Source organism: Styela clava, chromosome 15 (genome assembly GCF_964204865.1).
Source record: "Styela clava chromosome 15, kaStyClav1.hap1.2, whole genome shotgun sequence".
Classification (NCBI taxonomy): Eukaryota; Metazoa; Chordata; class Ascidiacea; order Stolidobranchia; family Styelidae; genus Styela; species Styela clava.
In genome coordinates, this window is record NC_135264.1 from 9,989,071 (window position 1) to 10,009,500 (window position 20,430).

General features: G+C 34.8%; 3 protein-coding genes across 4 annotated transcripts; 2 read left to right on the forward strand and 1 right to left on the reverse strand.

The window, feature by feature from the left end:
• Window positions 1-1,209: 1,209 nt before the first annotated feature.
• Window positions 1,210-3,785, reverse strand: LOC120334215 (uncharacterized). Its single transcript, XM_039401682.2, has one exon. The coding sequence runs from the start codon at window positions 3,753-3,755 to the stop codon at window positions 3,276-3,278; it is 480 nt and encodes a 159-aa protein (XP_039257616.2). The 5' UTR covers window positions 3,756-3,785; the 3' UTR covers window positions 1,210-3,275.
• Window positions 3,786-4,231: 446 nt separating this feature from the next.
• Window positions 4,232-9,638, forward strand: LOC120334210 (protein unc-93 homolog A-like). Its single transcript, XM_039401677.2, has 8 exons — window positions 4,232-4,422; window positions 4,861-5,010; window positions 5,098-5,279; window positions 5,740-6,369; window positions 6,746-6,910; window positions 7,206-7,440; window positions 7,877-8,044; window positions 9,213-9,638. Exons 1-8 carry the CDS (start codon window positions 4,278-4,280, stop codon window positions 9,305-9,307), a joined length of 1,770 nt encoding a protein of 589 aa, XP_039257611.2. The 5' UTR covers window positions 4,232-4,277; the 3' UTR covers window positions 9,308-9,638.
• A 4,616-nt stretch (window positions 9,639-14,254) lies between these two features.
• LOC120334214 (protein unc-93 homolog A-like) lies at window positions 14,255-19,694 on the forward strand. Of its 2 annotated transcripts, none has more exons than XM_078109571.1 (8): window positions 14,255-14,513; window positions 14,808-14,957; window positions 15,285-15,466; window positions 15,825-16,430; window positions 17,746-17,910; window positions 18,603-18,837; window positions 19,064-19,226; window positions 19,558-19,694. In XM_078109571.1, the coding sequence occupies exons 1-8, from the start codon at window positions 14,357-14,359 to the stop codon at window positions 19,586-19,588; spliced, it is 1,689 nt and encodes a 562-aa protein (XP_077965697.1). In that variant the 5' UTR covers window positions 14,255-14,356; the 3' UTR covers window positions 19,589-19,694. The 2 variants fall into 2 exon arrangements, with proteins under 2 accessions (XP_077965697.1, XP_039257615.2); XM_039401681.2 differs by having other exon boundaries at window positions 19,064-19,231; window positions 19,558-19,691.
• Window positions 19,695-20,430: the final 736 nt, after the last annotated feature.

The following is a 20,430-nucleotide window of genomic DNA, read 5'->3' on the forward strand; positions in this document are numbered from 1 at the left end:
ACCTATACTTTCAATTAAAAAATCTGTGCATGCAGAATATCTTTTGTTGTTTGAAAATTGAAAGCGTCAGGAAAACTCTATTCAATGATTCTTGTATGCAGCTCATGTTCATTCAAGAGATTGTTGAATATGATGATGCAAGCGATTTCTAGAACAATTTAGAAGAATCAGTACTGAATGTATAATGTTGATAGGCTATGGTATTTTAAAATGCCTAATACCTATGTTTTGTTCATATACTTTTTACATTCTGCGTCTCCAGTTTTAAAATTTTCCACACTCCATACTTTACACACATAAATCTTCTTCATGTTTCAACGAATTCTTGTTCAGAGCCAATTTTCATAAAAGAAATTGAAAAAACTTCACTAATGCGTAGGGAAGTAAATCTTGTAACACGACTTTTAAGGGAGGGAATTTCGATGCCGGAAAGGGTAAAAACGTTCCTCGGTCTAAATTTGAATGGAATTTTCCTCCGATGCAATTTCAATACCAGGAAACTAAAAGTGACGCAGAAGTCAGGGAGCAAACTTTTCCTTGTTCTAAAAGGAAAAAAGATATATATAGCAACCACATCATGTTAAAATGTTTTACTTCTAGTATACAAGGTTTTTTAATTTGCTAACGTGACAATTTTCACTTCCATATTTTAAAGCTCTCTGACGTGTGTATAACGACTTGGAATTTTATACAATTGAAAACGTAAGCTTTAAAACGACCCTGCTTTTCTGTCAGTATAGAACTAGAAAACGAAATTGGACCTATGTATATCGATATTTATATATTCACATACAAAATATTATTCATTACAAATTAAAAAATAGAGGATTCATGAATCTCTTAAACGTTGGTTCGTCGTCTGCTTATTGTAGATAGCCATCTTTAAGTTTTAGAAGTTAAACTGACATGCGAAAAAAATAAAGATAATTATACGTGTTTCACTTCGTTTAATCAGAGTATCCCATGTATGCACTAAGTAATTTTGGGTTTGTTTTCAACGGTGCAACTGTTGCTCGGATATATTATGATTGTGTTTATGGTGACATACACCCTTAATTCGGTTCCCTTTCCCAATTTTGTTTCAGTTGGCAAACGATTGACTTTTTATCTCTGAATAGAATTATTTGCTTTTGACCCCATTTCGTACCTTGATGAAACAGCACAGACATATGTGTTTTATCATTAGATAGAAGTAAAAAGCAATAAACAGGTTATAGTTTAGGTAAAAAAAAACTCCTTAACCCATCATCATTCTAAAATAACCTAAAATTGCATATTTAGCCAAGAATATAATTAGCATATTCAAATATACAATTAGTTTTGGAAGATTAAGGTTTATGCTTCAATTACAAATACTCATTGTTGATTTTTCCTGTTAATAATGCCAAACAATCCTACAGTCATAAAATAAAATACGAAATGGTGACCATACTCGTTGGACTACAATTGAGAAGTTTACAATTGCATATACATAAAGAATGCTATATAAAAGAATCTCAAGTATAACAAAAATAAATTTTATTAGTTTCATTTTTTGTATATAATATAGTTCATGATCCACTTTAGAAGCTAAAACGATTCTCACAGAGAAAGCGCAGATTAGCTGTGCAGTTAGTGTTACTGAGAAATATGTTTATTCAGCTAGCACGTCTATTTCAAATTTTTAAAAAGAATTGAAAATGGGTGTAGGGCACCTTCTAGCGGGACCGCCAAATTGCATTCTGAACACCTCAGAGCGCTGCAGATTTATAAAAGGTGAAAGAATTAGTAAAAATTGATTCACTTGTTTATAGTTTACTCGGCTGTTTAATTGTCCTTTTACTTTGGCTTTTTATTAGATTAGTTTATAAAACATAAATAACCAATATTCGTCACTGTAGCTAACAAGTGATTCTTATATTAATAACAGAACAAAAGTTGACTTATTACTCAAACCGTGTTAAATTTGGGTTGTGCAATCACCTTTGTAAATAACAACATAGTCTTTCGCATGTAGACTTAAATATTGCCAGATGGGCGATTACAAGCATAGATAGTTTGGTGAACCTCGTTAACTGATTAAATCAATATTTACCTGCGGATGTTTTAGCAAATTCCTGATGACTTTGCGGATTTCATTAAATTAAAATACAAAATCTTAACTGGAGTAGGGGTTACGGGTTATAATGAATACGGTTACTTAGTTCTGAGTCCTTTTGACGAGTATTTTAATTAGCGACTAGATTAAACAAAATGAAAAGTGAAAGTCCCAAGAAATTATTGAAATGCCATAGACTACTAGGAAAACATACAGAATTAAGGCCGTATCATAAGAACAAGCAACGATGCAGTTTAATTTTGTATGACCAGAAACGCCCATTGTTATCTCACTTATTGGAATTGTAAAAATTGTACGGACTTAACTTAGGGCAAAATACGGCTATGTGTTCAGATATGATTCGCCCAATTAACGTTAATGCCAAGTAACTTGGATGAAAACGGGATTCTATCTATTGTATTATTACAGAAAATCCTGGATATTACACATTTGACTAAACCTTTACAGTATCTGAATAACTCGACAAGTTTTTTATTCTAAACTTTCAACTTTTTGCCTATAATACTTTTTTCCGGCACCGTTCGTATAACCCCCTTTGGCAAATATAACCCGAACCCAAATTTATCAACATTATTTACAGTAGTGTCACGGGAGTATATTTGTTAACAATTACGTAGCGTCGCGCCCTTCTTAAATTAGACAAAGTAACAATGTGTTGCTCAGAAACAATTGTTGAAATAGTTGTTAATCATTGAAATGATCAAGAGGAAACAGCAATGGCAGACGTTTAAAAAGTAGTAAATATTCTTAATAGACTATAAGCTCATGCTTGGAAATAGGGTGAAATGCAGAAGCGCTAAATTTAGATTATTTCAACAGCGAGGTATGTCTGCATGCAATAACCTCACTCGGACAATATTCTAATACTGAGAGATTAATTTTAGAGATAAACAGAAACGTATTATGTAACTTTTCGAGATGTTTCATTCTATAGTTGCCAAGCATATAGGTATAAAGCATTTTGTGCGATCAAATAGTCAAATCAAAGTGCTTCAAGCGAAAAGTTTTGAATTAGGATGGGTAAAAATCTATAGACCAGTAGCTAGAGTAAGCACATGAGGCGCAATTCACAGTGAAGATGGGCACGATGTACGATTTGTTTGAGCATTAGACTTATGCATTACTGCAACAGTATGTAGTATGCATGTCGTCTCCAATTTCCTACATGTTCAGTTATTTACAAATCTCCGTGTGATGACGAAAGCGAAGAAGTTTCGCAAATGATAGATGACGAAGGTGCTTTGACAATACTTCCATTTTCTGTACCAGAGGTTAGATTTCCGTTTCGAGGTTTTGGAATTGGAGCCGGCGAGGATTTCGCAATCTTTACTGGTTTGGACTCCACGAAACGCTCAGTTTCGGCTTCATCAATTACGCTGGTAGATTGCGTAGCTCCGTTATTTGAGAGACTGACACGCATCATCTTTTGTTTCTTGTACGTTTGTCTTTTCTCATGATCCGCCTCGATTTCCTTCATTTTTCTTGGTATTCTGCACTTACAAACGCAGCAAAATCCAACCGTAATAATGATAAGTCCAGTCAAAACCATTGCAACGATTTGCCAAAGTCGAAGACCCCAAAGCAAGACAGTTTCGCTGCCAATAGTTTCACGATTTCTCTTTGCTCGCATATACTCTTCATACGATCCCATAGTCATTTATTGCAACCGTGTAAAACGTCAACCACAGACTATATGTTAGCAAAAATCGAACTTGTTATTTGGCTAAAACATCGATTTTATTGGTGTGAAATGGTTCTCGTGAATTAATATTGATTTACACTTGAAGAATGCCTAATTACCTTATGTAATATTGATTTATCATCTTATTAACAATACCATGATATTTGTTGGGACTGTTCCAGAGTGTTTCACAAATGTTATTCAATAAGAAGCGCAATCTCGAGCTTGTTTCGAAACATCTTTTTGAAATACTTCATAATACCAAACAGTCACATGTATAAGATAATACACCTGATTCCCCCAATAAATATTCATGTTATATCGGTAAGTATAAATATTATAAGCTGTGATGTGTTGGTAACTTGGCATTACTTGTCATTTCAAAAATCATCCAATTTTATCTGATATATATTACAGCTTTTAAATTAACACTAATCAGTTTTCTAAAAGGAATGACATACAATATTGATAGATAGACCAATATAATATACAGACGCCATGGAAGACGATGAATTACTCAAAAAACTTCGAAGAAAGATTCATACATATTTCTACATATTATTAATCGGAATGGTTTTATCTTTTTCGTCAATGGTCGCATTGCAAACTCTGCAGACAAGCATTAATATAGAAGGAAATGTTGGTAAGTGCTTATGCGGTTTTGCACCAAGTTGTTTGGTTCTCACTAAGATGAGTATAAGGCATACTATTGATGTGAATGTACTGTACTGTAGGGTTAAAATAAATCTATGGTAAACCAAACATTTTGCGACGATATTAAATTGTATAAATCACATACTTGAGCAATTTTTATACCAATTAATATAATTATGAATTATATCATTTCAATTTTTTGATTTAAAAAGTTATGAAGTGTTGGAAAAATTGGTTCCAAATTAGGGTCTGAACAAGCAACCACTAATTTGCAGGTAGCTGCTATTGATCGGCATTAGAGCAGGATCTGCGGTGCTCACGTATAGTTGGATATCGCTTACTACGCACTTGACCAGCGCGCCTACATTACAATAGCAGATCAGTATTTTAATATAGCTCATACATCCTCTGTATATATTTTTTCCAGGTGCAATCGCCCTTACATCTGCCTACCTCGGATCAGTATTATATAGCATTTTTGTAGCTCCGATCACAATGCGTAGGTTTGGACCTGGACTCAACCTTGTTTTGTCAGATCTTTCATATTTTATATACTGCATTTCTAATTTCTATCCAGGTAAGAGATCGTTTTACAAAAACTACAATTTTCATATCATAATTTATTATGCTTCTAAATATACACATATTTCTTCTCTCCTTTCAGAGATTTACATCCTTGTCCCAGGAGCCATCATAAGTTGTGTGGCAAGGGCTATGTTGCTGCCATCAACAGCTATTGCGTGTTTCCAACTTGCAGAGCAGTTTTGCAGATGTGCATCGCAATCTGAGGAAGTGTATATAAATCGATTCCAAAGCAGATATGTTGGTATATTTAGCACCGTTTCGGTACGTCAAATCATTATCTTCTTCTAAAAAAGAGGCACATAAATCAACTAGTTTTGAACATTAGATATTTGAGTATGAAATGGCGAACATGGGCAAAGAGCTGTGTATATAGAAATCGGTACGGATGCTGGAAGCTCATACTGATTGTGAAGTTTGGGTTGTTATAGACGTGATGATCTTTGCGACAGGATGCTGTGCAATTGCGGATGTATTCATCGATGTCGCAAAAATTCACTAGATCTGAAGTTAGACACAGAAATGGTGAATCAAGATACCCCTCGGGAGGAAGACAATAATAATTCTAAGATGAGTCACTTCAATGTGACGTCATTTACATTCATTCGAAAACTAAATAATCATTCTGTCAATTAGCAGATATAATAATTCTACATCGCAAGAATAATTGTAATTCTACGCCTATGAGACTAAGAACAGTTTTACAGTATCAACATCGTTTCAGATCATTGGAAACGGAATATCATTTGCCGCGTTGTCAGGAGGTCAATCGAGTTCCAGTCCAACAACAGGCCCTGACGTAACTTCCGGACCTCTGAACACCACTGTATTTTGGGGCACTACAACACCATCACCTTTTGTAAACCACAGCCAGTATTATTACTGTGGTAAAAACGATTGCCAGGATCCTGCCGTTGTAAGCGAAAGCATACATCAATACGTTCCTCCAGATAAAAGAAGCACATATATTCTAGTTTCGACGGCGTCCGCCATATGTGTTATCGCGGTTATTATGCACGCTTTCATTTATCCCGGAATTGGGAAATTTGGAAACAAGTTACGCGATCTTGATAAACAAACTTCCCAAATAGTAAAGCCTAAGAAAACATCCAAAGGTACAAAAGTTCCAGGAGAGGGTAGCGAAGTGAAGGAAAATGGACATCTTTCGAGAGAGACAAATACACAAACAAACGGCACAGTTAAAGCAGGGCAAGATAACTTCACTTTTGAACCAGATATGGAAAATAATAACAAGTTGGATGATCGTGAACAAAATACTAAGAATTCTTCAAACTATAGATCTAAAAGTGAACTTTCGGAAGAAGATATACAAGAGAATTTGTCAAAAACCAAGGTAAATTAAGTAAGTCATCATTTTTAACCAAATTTATTTGATAGTTTTGAGTAATATTCCATAAAAAAATTGTGAAATCACTTTTCAAACGTATATACTAATACTGCATGCAATTGCGTTATTTATATATATATATTTCAAGCTTGGTTCGATTGAAATAGTGGTCGCCAAATGGACTTTTACTAGAATTTTGAAAGTTTATATTTAATAAAATTTAATTCTTTGAAACTACTTGAAGTATTTGAAAAATTAAACATAGATTATGTTATTTATGTAACAAAATGACAATGAAACTATAGATAAAGCGACTAAACATCGTGCGTTATCGGCGTGAATGATCATTTTTGTGACCGGAATCTTCTTATTTTCAAATCAGAATCAAGATGGATATTTAACGACGCTTAAGAAAACCGGAAAGTTTCTTATTCGACCTCAAGCAATCTTGATTGGATTTACACCCATAAGAAATGGATTATTGATAGGATTCATTTTTGCTGATGTTACAAGGGCTTATGCTTCGTGCGTTGCTGGTGTGCAAATGGTAAAGTTTCTTTGTACTTCATTAATAGACCAAAAATTGAGCACGAAGAACGTCACCAGAATACCTCAAAATTCAATGAAATTTGGGAAGCGTTTAACCAGTTTATAAAAATATATATACTTTAGATTTTTGGAACATATATTTTGTGTATTAGGCTACCCGACAATGACTTCTAAGCAATTGCTTGTATTACTGAAAAAAGTATCGTAACCAAATAGCATTTTTCCAAAAAAAAATTTCAATTTCAATTTTTTTCAAGCATCAGATGGGGTTTTCATATTTTTTGTTTATTTAGACTGGTCTCATTGCTTTGACATTTGGTACAGTTGGTATCCCAATTGCTTTAGCCTACGGAAGTTTGGTTAAATATACAGGAAGAAATGTAATGATGGCGATTGGTGCCCTGTTCGAACTGTTAGCTTATATTGGATGTTACGTTTGGATTCCAAATCCTGACACAATAGTCGTTGTATTCTGTATTTTCATAGCAGATGGGATCGTGAACACTATACTAAAAATCAACATAACTGGTAAGACGAAGTATATTTTATTCTACCCCAAAACTTTTCGCTTTGCATATGTAGACGTGATAAATCATATATAATTATATAGGAACTAGCTATGAGCTATTTCACCACCATATAAATTATAACCCAACGTGCGGAAAACTTTCTCAGAAAAACTGTTTATATCGCGAAGATGAGCGCGTATGGTTCAGTTGCTACTCAATTAAGCAATAATCTTTATTAAAAGTTTGTTCACGTCGGAAAGTTCATGAACATCAGTATCAGAATTTCCATAATTGTTCCTGACTTTTGAACAACCACTTTTATTTGTATTACAGTATTATACTCATCTGTGGTTTGCCAACACGGACATGTAGAGATAAGAGTACATAGTTTTTTTAGTCTCAAAAAGTAGTAAATAATATATGCTTGAAAATTTAAACATCAAAATTGTCTACAGTGGTTTACGATGAATACTTTCCCGGCGAATCACATATATCAGTCAACGTATGGAACTTCTGGATGCAAGGCGCTGTTGGTTTACAATATGCACTGAGTACGTTCATGTGTATGGTTGATAAAATATACCTCGGAGTCGCATTTCTCTTTGTATCTGTGTTTTTTTACGGTGAGTAGTTTCTAAATATTATCTCTCTCTATCACTAAATCGCTAATATAACGTTTCCATGTAGTGGGAGTGAACAGTAAAGAGTTGGTTGGCTTTAGTCACCTGTAGTTTTAGGGGAGCTCCGGAGTATTCGTACCAAGATGGCGCACTACCTGAACATAGTATTGTACAAGGTTAGGGTTGTGCGTCATCTTAGTACGAATGCCTCCTGAGCGCCGTTTTAAGATCCACCTCGCAGGGTTAAGGGCAGTGGTGGGATTCAATTTTTTTGTCAGCCGGTTTCATCACAAAAGTCATATTTTTCACCCGGTTCTATTACAAAATATCATTGACAGTAGCCAGTAATGCTGACCGGTTCGCTGATCCTATAAAATTCCGTGAGACGGTTCTATAAAACCGGTGCGAACCGGCTGAATCCCACTACTGGTTAAGGGTCGAGCAAGTTCAGCCGAACGAATCTATATCCTAGGTACATTAACGCGCGATATCGTCATAAAATGTCCGATATTGCTATTTGTGTAAAAGTGGTGGAATTTATTATTGAACATTAAGAGCGACCGAACAAACAAAAGTTCGCACGAAAGGCTTTGTCAACAAAGTGGAACATTATATTATATTCAGGCTATAAAATAATATGCTGCAATGCAATCTCTTATATTCGTTTCGAGTGTATCAATCATTGATTTAGGTAACAGATCAAAAAGACACAGAAAAATCTATTCCTATGCACAGTTTTAAAGAATCTGGGCGTTTGTAATTGGTGTTACTTTTTCGACATAAAACTTTCAAAACTGACTTTTTATTGCTTCTCGAAACTATATTCAATTTCAACACCCGACTAATCTCCAAAACAGGATTATAGTCAGTGGTGCTGGGGGAAATATTTTAAGAATGGATTATCTTTCGTATCGAACTCACTAACAACATGGCACACTTTACATAAATCTAACATAACTTTTGAAACGACAAATATAATGCTATAGTTGTCAGCAGCTGCAGTGCACGTAAGCCATTTGCTGCGGGCGTCCAACTTCCAAAACAAAAGACAGTAACGGGTTCACTGATATCACGATATTCTAGGAACGGGTTCGTACAAATCCACTAATAAAATCCCATAACCACTAATAAAAACCCCATAACATAAATTTAAACCATTTTTGTTTTATAGCAATCGCAGAAATTCGACATTCTGCCAAGAAACGTGCCAAAGAAGAAGAAAAAAAACAAGAAGATGAACCACAAGCATCATCAACGAAACTCTAAACTATAAAGTCCTCATGCGCAACGAAAGTACGTGGAAAAGGATCATCCTGTCAAACGAGACGAACGTTAGAGTCAATGAGTTATTCTAAGGCTATAGCCATCAACAACTGTTTGGTTTCATACCAATCATGCAATAGTGACTGAACTTTGCTGAATCAGAAAAAAATACGTTGTTGTTTTCCTATACACAACGCTTCTTCGAGCATATGGTTATAATTTGTGTTTCGAAATTAACTTGAAATGTATTACACGAAGTAGGTATGTGTATGCTTAGCGCAAATTGTTTTTCGTGCTTATACTGTTATTTGAATAAAATCGTATTGCTTTGCAAACGCTGAAATTTTACTAATGTTGGAATATTACAACCGTTGGAAGTATTGTAGTTTGGGTTAATATATTTGTACGTTTCTCTTTTGTCTAGTGTTGTATTCATGTTTTTATGTGAAAAGAGAAAATTATATTGAAGTATTGAGTTGTTAAGTTTAACAATTATGAAATTTGATGTCAGTATCATATATTTTACATTATTTGCAAATAATATACTTGATGTGAATTGTAAGTTCTATTATGACACTTTCAATTGGAAAAAGGGTGGTGCGGGTGCGTGCAGTAGGTTAATTATTTCATTCTACAGCGGATTGCTCACAATTAGCACAGGACGCCACTAATAACTTAGGTGCATCTGAACTATCGCGAATTGTCGATTATGGAGAAGATTGGAAGCGATATTCAGCGCCTTCAAATTCGACGGCGAATTAATTTTTATTTTTATAGTCTTGTGCTTGGAACGGTTTTGTCATTTTCTGCTTTTGTCTCTCTACACACGTTGCAAACGAGTATTAATATTCAAGGAAAATTAGGTAAGGAGAAATGACATGTACTGTATACCAATGTCAGTAATATATGATAAGAAGGTGCCAATAATTTCATTTTTGAAAAAAATGATTTATATGAATTTGCTATATCTTGATTGTGCGAAATATTAGGACTCGAGCTTGCTACAATGGCAAGTGAATTTACTCGTTTTTTTGCGGGAAATGCAAAATAGCACGCCAGTACATAATACATATCCGAAAATGACGCAACCGACGCACTCTTAAACTATTAAATTATTCTTCTCCTATTTTGATGAATACATTACTAAAAATGGGAAAATTTATAAAGAAATCGTTTTAAAAGATAGTGCACAGAGGTTTTATGTCAGGCAGGAATCGAAAAGCAATATAGTCTTGTTCAGTGAAAAGAAAAGTCATCCATTATTTCGAATCGAGTCTCCTGCGACAGATATCCTACATGGACATGCGTGTGATTTCCTAAGTGATAAACACAACTATACACGGCGTCAATTTACTTTTTCACTCGGTTAAAGTAAAAATCAAACCAATGCGAAGTCTGATTGTACGAAGTTTATGTAAATATATATATATAGATTCTCCACAAACGAATAAAACATGGCCATCAATACTTTAGGATCTCTTGGTCTCACAGTGGTGTATTTCGGATCTGTTGTCTACAGTCTATTCGTTGCTCCGATAACGATGAAAAGATTTGGTCTTGGCCTCAATTTAGTGATCTCGGATCTCAGTTACTTGATCTACTGTGCCTCAAATTATTACCCAGGTAAGATTCCAATGTTGGTATACACTGTACAACGTATTCTACGCCTGTACAGTTTGTAGTACTAATCCGGTAACTAAACCCTTTTTCAGGAATTTACGTTTTGTTACCCGCATCCATCATAAGCTCAGTGGCACAATCCCTCCTACTCCCCGCGACATCAATTGCAGCTTTTCAGTTGGCCGAAAGATTTTATCAATGCAGTTCGCAGACAGAAGAGGTTTATATTAACCGCTTCCAAAGTCGGTTTGTCGGCCTGTTTAGTTCAGTATCGGTAAGTCCGATGAATTACTACGTACATTAGAAATTCTACATTAAAAATTTTCTTGGAGGAGCAAGTTTTATTCACATTTCACATAAGATTGTGAAAAAATGCCTCTTCTTGCTATTCAATTAGTACCGCACTTAGCAATGAATACTTAATATTTCAGATAGTGGGCAACATTATATCCTTTGCTGCACTATCCGGAAGCAAATCCGGCTCGATAGAGGATGAAAATAGCAACATAACATTTTCTTCAGTCAATACAATAGAGGCGACTACCCCATCTCTTTCTCCAAATCGTAGCGGATATAACCATTGCGGAGTACAAGATTGTCAAGATCCCGAGATCATTGAAAATAACATAAACCAATACGTCCCCCCTGACAAAATAAGCACCTACATTCTTGTTTCGGCAGCCTGTGCAGTAAGCCTTGTTTCACTCATAATTCACGCGTGCGTCTATCCGGGGATCGGGAAATTCGGACGAAAATTACACAATCTTGATAGAGAAATAACGCAGTTCTTGAAGCCTAATGACGAATCGAAAAGTATGGAGTTTACACTTGAAGATAGTTGTAATAACATAGTCACAGCCGCGGCGATGACCACGACAGAAAAAGTCGCCGAATCACAAATTTGTTCTTCTATAAACAAACAACCATACGCCGGTCAAGACATCTCCACCCTGAACACCGATACCGGCGATCTCAATGAGGTGTGTTGGCAAAAATCATTTTCATATTCATTTTAAGATTGGATTAAGATTCATTAAAAAGATGAATAGGAGTACAACAAGCAATCAAATTTAAACTGCCCAACATATAAAAACTTTTCTTTACGATTTACAAACTTCTAGAAAATAATTTTTCACTAGAATGTAGGCGATGGATATTGGGAAACATTAAAAGCAACTGCAAAGTTTTTCATCCGACCTCAGTCAATTCTAATTGGGTTCACCCCCTTTCGAAATGGAATGATTATTGGATTTATGTTCTCCGACGTAACAAGAGCTTACGCCTCGTGTGTTGGTGGCGTAGAAATGGTAAGTTTATGGAAAAGATGTTGAACTCCAAGAGCACATGCTATTAATGATAGAATGAACGGTACAGGTAATAAGATTTTCGAGGTCATATATTTGGGAATTATTTATTCGTTCAACATCGTATTACGTCTCTTTTCAATATTAATATATGGTTTTCTAATAATAATTAAAATTGTGTGTTATATTGAAACATTCTGAGCTGATTGAGTTTATTACAATTGTAAAACGGTAAATAGGCCAATTGCAAAAAAGAGAAAAATGTTCGTGTATTTTTTGATAAAAAATAATATATATATATATGTGTGAACAGGTTGGTCTTATAGCAATGGCGTTTGGGTCAGTTGGAATACTCGTAGGTCTGATTTACGGCCACGTAGTAAAGTATACAGGAAGGAATGTAATTATGCTGATAGGATTTCTGCTTGAAATGTCGGTTTACATTGGTTGCTATGTGTGGGTTCCTGACCCGAATACAATGTATTATGTGTTTCTAATGTTCATTGGACATGGAACGGTAAACTCTCTGTTGTACATTTCTGTTAATGGTGAGTAATTTTGTTGGGTACTTAATACCTATATTCAGAAAAACGGTGGTGTTTCATTTCTCGTTAATCATTTGCCTCTCAGTGCAAGGTTGGGCACGATATATTATCACGAACCAATATTGGTATAAATTTTCTAAGGGAACGCAAGACGTTATTTAAAGAATTTTATACGCATATAAGCACTGTTGGAAAATAAAAGTATTAATCGCATTATTTTTATTGACATTCATCACGGCAAAGAAATTGAGAATGCGTTGCAGTGCATGTGAATATTCCTTCTAGAAACAAATGTTCTATATAGACACGAACAAAACTTGCTTTTTTACCCCAAATTGCCACCATTTTCAGTTCAATCGAGTCCAACTCTTTTTTAATTGTCCCGTGTTTATTCACTAATATATATATCATTATTCATGCAGTCGTTTACAATGAGTACTTTCCAACGGAATCCCACATAGCGTCAAATGTCTGGAACTTTTGGTTTCAAGGGGCAACAGGATTGCAGTTTGCATTGAGCACATTCATGTGTGTTGTGGATAAAATCTATCTCGGAATGGTTTTTCTGACCTTTTCTATGCTAATGTACGGTAGGTATTCATTAGATAAAAATTTAATTTTTGAGGAATTCAATAAATAAAACTACGTCAATCGAATAACAGAATTTACGAGTTGTAAAAATGCGAAAAAATGCAAGCATGTCCAAAAAATACCAGTAATCTGGAAATCGAGTTTCTAACTTTCTTTTAGCGGTGAACAAACACGAGTCTCTTCGATTTCACATTCATCAAACGAAATTTTGACTTCCCGTCCTAAGCTCAATTTGAGGTTTCACCTTTTTATCAATCATGTCTCTCCTTTAGGCTGATTATGGACTATGGAATTGTAGGTCATTGTCGGTTTTACTAAATGGAACGCGTAATTTGTTTTTGTAGTCGCGGCTGAATTTCGCCACCGAAGGAGTATGAGACGGGAGAAAAGTGCTACAAATGAATCTTCGTGCAAAGTAACAAAACTTTGACTGAATATGACTTTGACTAAAGCGCTTTCAATGTTTTATCATTATTTGCAACATATAGCTTGTTGCTTTTTCCCTTATAAATATTACATTATACGATACATATATATTATACTTTAATCTTAATTTCATTTCGTTAAACAATGCATGAAATATAGTATTTGTCTTTGTATCATATAAATAAAAAATACATATCACTCTTTTTCTATAAGTACTTACCAGGTTTGCTCAAAAATCTACCGAGAAAGCAGCTAATATTATACATTCAATGGCCCTTTTTTAACGATTAATAATATAAAACTATCGCTGAAAAAGGGGGTATGAAAATTCGCTTTGAAAAGGTTAATGGATTTCGTCAACGATACTTTGTCATATTTAATATTATTTGCGAAAAAACATAATAAAATTGTTAATACGAATAGTAAACTTCTTTGCATACTATTTTTCCGGACGATAGTTCGGTCAGCGCATGGCATTTCTCACTTCCAATGGGGATAGATTGCGTCAAGCCGAACAGAGCATTATTTCAGCAGCTTGGAGTTAGAAAAGACGCACATCAGTTATTATGGCGACGACGGATATCCAAGTGAAACAACGTAGAAAAATTCGCCGAAAGATAAATTTTTATTTTTACAGCCTCGTGTTGGGAACTGTATTGTCTTTTTCATCTGCGGTAGCTTTACAATCTCTCCAAACAAGTATTAATATAGAAGGAAATGTAGGTAAGTTGAGGTACAAATACCAATCACATAATTACCATTTGAGGTAGATAGAATGAATATAAGGTGGGTATGAGTGGGAAGATAGCCAATCAAATAGCATCGTTTATGTGTGACTACCTATGCTATTGCCATTAGCAGTTTTCGTCTGCGATATTCGGACAAACGGAAGCAGAGCTATGTAAAGAGCACTGTCCGCACGAGTACACAGATAAGCGTATACGTGAGCTGATTAAAAAACGTACCAGAATCACAATTATTAGAAAACAGTTCCGTAAAACTGACTCAATAATTCAGGTTCTATCGCTCTCACCTCGGCTTACTTTGGATCTGTTGTCTACAGTCTATTCGTAGCTCCGATAACGATGAAAAGATTTGGTACTGGCCTCAATTTAGTGATCTCGGATGTCAGTTACTTGATCTACTGTGCCTCAAATTATTACCCAGGTAAGATGTGCTATTCATGGTATCCAATGCTAAACCGTTTTTTCTAATATGAATCTGTACATTTGAGGATTGAAATAAATGCCAACGTAGTAAATATTTTCGTTGTTATATTGCACGAGCAACTTTACAGCAACCGTTTCTTCTTCCGAATACATTGAGCAAACATATTAAACTCGTTTATTAGCTCATTTTTATTTAAAGGCTCAAGCCCACAATGGCATCTTTGATATGTAACATCGAATTGATTTTATTTTAACGTATTTCACTTTACCACATATTTTAAATTTCAAACACATTTTATGGCTTACTTTCTATAATTATTTTTAGAGATTTATGTATTAGTACCGGGATCAATCGCAAGTTCAGTAGCGCGATCTCTTCTACTCCCAGCAACATCAATCGCAGCTTTCCAATTAGCTGAGCAATTTTATCGGTGTGGTTCTCAAGCGGAAGAAGTTTATATTAACCGTTTCCAAAGTCGATACATCAGTCTTTTTAGTTCTGTATCGGTAAGTGTGTCTAAATTGTCACTGCTACCCGGAGTGTACAGTCGAGTTCAATTCTAGATTCTGATTTTTAGACACGGAGTGGACCCTATGGGTTGTTTTGTTACTATGTTGTTGTTCTACTCTTTTTTATTTCCCTGTTAGTATATTTCTTCTATGGAAAAATAGATTTTCTCTTCAATTACAAGACCAATTGCTTTCAAAGGTTCAGCGGGTAAAGATTATTGTTGTCCGTCTTCGACTCACAGAATGGGGAACTATGCTCATAATATGTTCCTATTCGGCTCTAGTTAACCAGAACCCACTCAATATACATCAGTGCAAAATTGTCCTTAAATATGTTTTTATTTGATTATTCCAGATTGTAGGCAACGCAATATCGTTTGCTGCTTTATCCGGAAGCAGACAAAATATTGAAAGTGATGAGATTGCTAACGTAACAATTGCATCAGAATATACCAAAATGATATCAACTACAGCATCACAATTCGCAAACCGCAGCGAATATTACCACTGCGGAGTGAACGACTGTCAAGATCCCGAGATTGTGGAAGAAAACCTGAATCAATATGTTCCTCCTGACAAAATAAGCACTTATATTCTTGTTTCGGCAGCTTGTGGAATCAACTTGATTTCATTCGTAATACACGCTTTCATTTACCCCGGGATTGGAAAATTTGGACACAAACTCTACAACTTGGACAAAGAAATTTCTCTTTTTCTAAAACCAAATGCTTCGTCGACAAGTTTGCAGTTTGCAATCGATGACGATGTTGATCAAAAAAATAACAATAAAGAAACAGACGTTCCCGCTATTTCCAACAAAAAAGAGAATTATGATAACCCAGCATTTGTCCTAGATTCACAAGATTTTACGACGGCAAAAAAAACCAACGATGAAACCAATTCTACTTCGAAGACCGATGCTGTTCATATTGATGAAAAGTCTATGGATAGTCATAATGAGGTATCAATCATATTACAATCATCAGCAAATTTTACTAAGTCATTAAAACATCATCAAACATAACCCTTGGGTTTCGCTAGTACAGTCCAGATGTTCCACAAGTTCACATTCAAATCCGTTAGACTACATTATTCAATGTATATTGTCCCCTTTTTGTCCCCAGATTTAAATCGAAGCGGGCGCGAGGCACCCTTAGATACGTCGATGTAAGAATTTGGAATAGCATATAGAGATTAGAACTGACTACATATTGAATGTTGATTGGTTGGTCTGATTTGTGGAGTCTGACTCTAGTTTCGACCGACAAGAGTTTTGCACGTGAAGTTCGTGAACCCAAGCTATCAATCTGACGATAGCCACCGGCAGTGCAGAATAGATAACTTACTAGTTTCCACCAATATGCATACAGAATACAAATCTCAAGACTAGACTATCATTGAAAAGATATTGAGCAGTATACAAACAGCGAACCAATATTAAAAACGTGATCTCATGACTGAGGTCAAAACAGAAACTCAATCAGCTCAATACGAGTAATTATGTACGTTTCACGACTGAGAACTAAATAGCGTAACAAAGCGTATATTTTAATTTGATAATGACAGGACGAAACATGTTCATGGGAGCTAAAGTTGTGTAATATGTTCCTACGAAAATTATTATTAGAATTTCGAGGAAAAAGTTACTTTGTTTGTCATAATTTTAACTATAATTTGGGTAAATTTTGGGAGTTGATGCTATAAATATACCTTACAGCATTAAGTCATAACTAAAACACAATTACGCAATCACTTACACTCCTTTTTTTCTTCATATCTATGTCTGGCCATCTCCCAATATCATGCTCTTATGATTTCAACGTCTCGCGGCCAGATTGTGGATCTTAAATTTTGTACTATCCATTGATATATTTTAAGGTTTGTGAAATAGACATTTCTTGTCAAGCTACCAGTACCGTTATGAGTACTTCTCTATTACTCTAGAGTTCGATCTATTATAGGTACTAGATCTGATTTGTTGTATGCAACTTTCTCTCTGAGTTCTTTTCTAAAAAGATCTAGTTAGCCAAAATTGCCAGAACAGCATTGCATCAAAAAATATACAGGGAATTTCCTTATACTGATCATGCACGACAAATTGTTGTATTTTGAAGTTTAATCAAACAGCAATTGCAAGGTGATCGCTGGCAAGTAGGCCAAATGGTCATTTCGGGGTTATCCTGTCCATTTCGAACAAAGGCATAAATATATATAGATATAAATGAATAAAAGTTTGATTATTCGTACGGATGATAATTTAGATTTCCAATTTAAAGGATCGTGATGGGTATTGGACAACATTAAAGAAAACTGGAAAGTTTTTTATTCGACCCCAATCAATGCTGATTGGCCTCACTCCAGTACGTAATGGGATGATTGTTGGATTCATATTTTCTGACATAACAAGAGCTTACGCTTCGTGTGTTGGCGGTGTGCAACTCGTAAGTTATTTATTATTATTATCATGTTATCCATACTTTATCGTATTTACTACTCTGTATATACTAAAATATAAAAAAAAAAATGGAGACATTTTTTTTCAATGTTGGCAAAAGATTTGGTCCGCATAATTCTAAGAAAAATGAAATACCTATATATTAAAACCTTCTTGAAAACATTTTCAGTTTGCAGATACTTTAAATTGAAAGGGTTTGTTAAAGAGAGAATAAAATACAAATCTTATCACAACAACAATCCCATTTAAGATTATAGGACATGAAATGTACATATGGATCGTTTTGTTATTACGTTGTTGTTCTCCTTCTTCATTTCCTTGTTACGAAAAATTTCTCGCTTTTCTCATTAAATACTGGACCGATTGCCTTCAAATATTTAGTGGTTAAAGATGCATTTTTTGCTAGAAGGCTATTACTTTTATTTATTTCAAAGATTTCTGTGGGCTATATGGGATTTGTTTTTTGCGATGACGTCATCGAACGTAAAAGTTGCGCACCTTGTGGCGGTAGTCTACTGTGACAGATTGTATCCGCCTACAACTTCGTTTTGGCTTTCGTGTTTATATATTTGATTATCACTCTCTTGTTTTTTTCTAAGAGACTTTAATCTGATATATCATCCTTGGGTATACATATATTAAATGCCTGCGAGATGGTATATATATATTTCTATACAGACAGGACTTATCGCCATGACGTTTGGATCAGCTGGAATTCCGGTGTCTCTACTCTACGGCCATTTAGTAAAATATACAGGACGAAACGCTATCATGATAGCAGGTTTTCTACTTGAAATGTCCGTTTACATCGGTTGCTACTTATGGGTTCCGGATCCTGATACAATATATTTTGTGTTTTTCATATTTATTGGACACGGAACTGTGAACGCAATGTTGTATATAACAGTTAATGGTGAGTGAACTGTTAATGATATTTCAGATTTGTTCTACGACGATAGTGAGTCAGCAATTTGAGGAAAATGTATGAAAGAGCATGGGGACATTACTCGAAGTCATTATCGGAAATTTGCTTTATTGCTGTGGTCAACATAAATGTTCTGGTGGACCTAATTCACTCTTTATCATTTTCTATGGCATGATTGTTTAATTTTTCTATGACTGATTCTTTGTTTTTACAGTTGTTTATAACGAATACTTCCCAACTGAATCCCACATAGCTACAAATGTATGGAACTTCTGGATTCAGGGAGCAACAGGATTACAGTTTGCGTTGAGCACGTTCATGTGTATGGTGGACAAAATATATCTTGGAATGGCTTTTCTGACATTTTCCATACTAATGTACGGTGCGTATATCGTCACTTATATAGAATCATAAAACGAAGTACTGCAAAGAAAATAATCAAATCTACTGAATAAAACACCGCGAGTTCTATCTTAAATAAAATGTGCGACAATATTACAAAACAATGATTTCAGCGTCAAATTTTTCATAAGGCTTTTGTAAATATTTTCCCAAAATAAGGTGCATGAACTCACTAACGAAAGAGAAGGAATTCATTCTGAAGAAAAAATCATTTTCAAGTCCATATTAACTATTAGTTGGCGTAAACTCAAGGCAGGATGTTTGTTATTGGACAAGAATTATTACTTTGTGTTGACTTTATTACAGGCGTTGCGGAGTTTCGGCACCGAAAGAATAAAACACAGGAAGAAAAACATGTCGAAGATACTGCTTGGAATGTAACTAAACTTTGACCTGATCAAATAAGGAATTAGGTTTTTCATCCATTCCAGTGATAAATCATCTCATAAAATTTCCATGCCAGTTTATACGGGGTCCAATACTTTTTTCTTTTACTTCTAAATGCTATGGCTTCATTCCAATTGAATAGAGTGTAGGCATTATTTTATTCAGAGCCAAATTTTTAACTAGCATTATGAAAATTATGAGCTATGTTTGGAACTACGTTACTTGTTTTGCGCGCAAGAGCATGCGACATATTTTTGATAAACCTCCAGAAACCAATAATTTATGTCCTAACTACTTACTAATACTTTCAACTATGAGCGTGAAAACTAAATACGACAAAACCTCTGTGTAATTTGTAAATTTGGTAAGGCACAACGATGGAAAATAAGCCGCAAGTTTGGTGGTGAAATTATGGTTTATTTTCACGAGATCAAATTTTTGTTCTGGAATACGGCCCTTTGAGGTTTCTATACTTAAGTGTCTTTTGTTATCAAGATTTTATGGCAGATAATATGCAATCAATTTTTGCAGCAAACACGAACAAACGAAATTGAGCTTTATGAGACTCATGCATCGCATGACGAAGGTACTAAACTTGCAATAAAATACACAAAAATCAACTGTCTGGAATAATATTATGATTGATAGTTAGGAAAGTGCAATAGTGGCAATTGTTGTAGTTCTTATATTCCAACCATTGCTCGATGATTCGGAGATAGATTAGATTTGGATTCGAAACAATCATTATATATATATAATTAAGTTTCAAATATGAGACTGGTCAAGAAGGAA

Coding starts and splice junctions, on each gene's coding strand:
- LOC120334215 (XM_039401682.2), bottom strand. CDS start 3,755: ATGACTATGGGATCGTATGAAGAGTATATGCGAGCAAAGAGAAATCGT.
- LOC120334210 (XM_039401677.2), top strand. CDS start 4,278: ATGGAAGACGATGAATTACTCAAAAAACTTCGAAGAAAGATTCATACA. Junction 6,911..7,205: donor GCGTTGCTGGTGTGCAAATG/GTAAAGTTTCTT, acceptor TTGTTTATTTAG/ACTGGTCTCATTGCTTTGAC. Junction 7,441..7,876: donor ACTAAAAATCAACATAACTG/GTAAGACGAAGT, acceptor AATTGTCTACAG/TGGTTTACGATGAATACTTT.
- LOC120334214 (XM_039401681.2), top strand. CDS start 14,357: ATGGCGACGACGGATATCCAAGTGAAACAACGTAGAAAAATTCGCCGA. Junction 15,467..15,824: donor GTCTTTTTAGTTCTGTATCG/GTAAGTGTGTCT, acceptor TGATTATTCCAG/ATTGTAGGCAACGCAATATC. Junction 17,911..18,602: donor GTGTTGGCGGTGTGCAACTC/GTAAGTTATTTA, acceptor ATTTCTATACAG/ACAGGACTTATCGCCATGAC.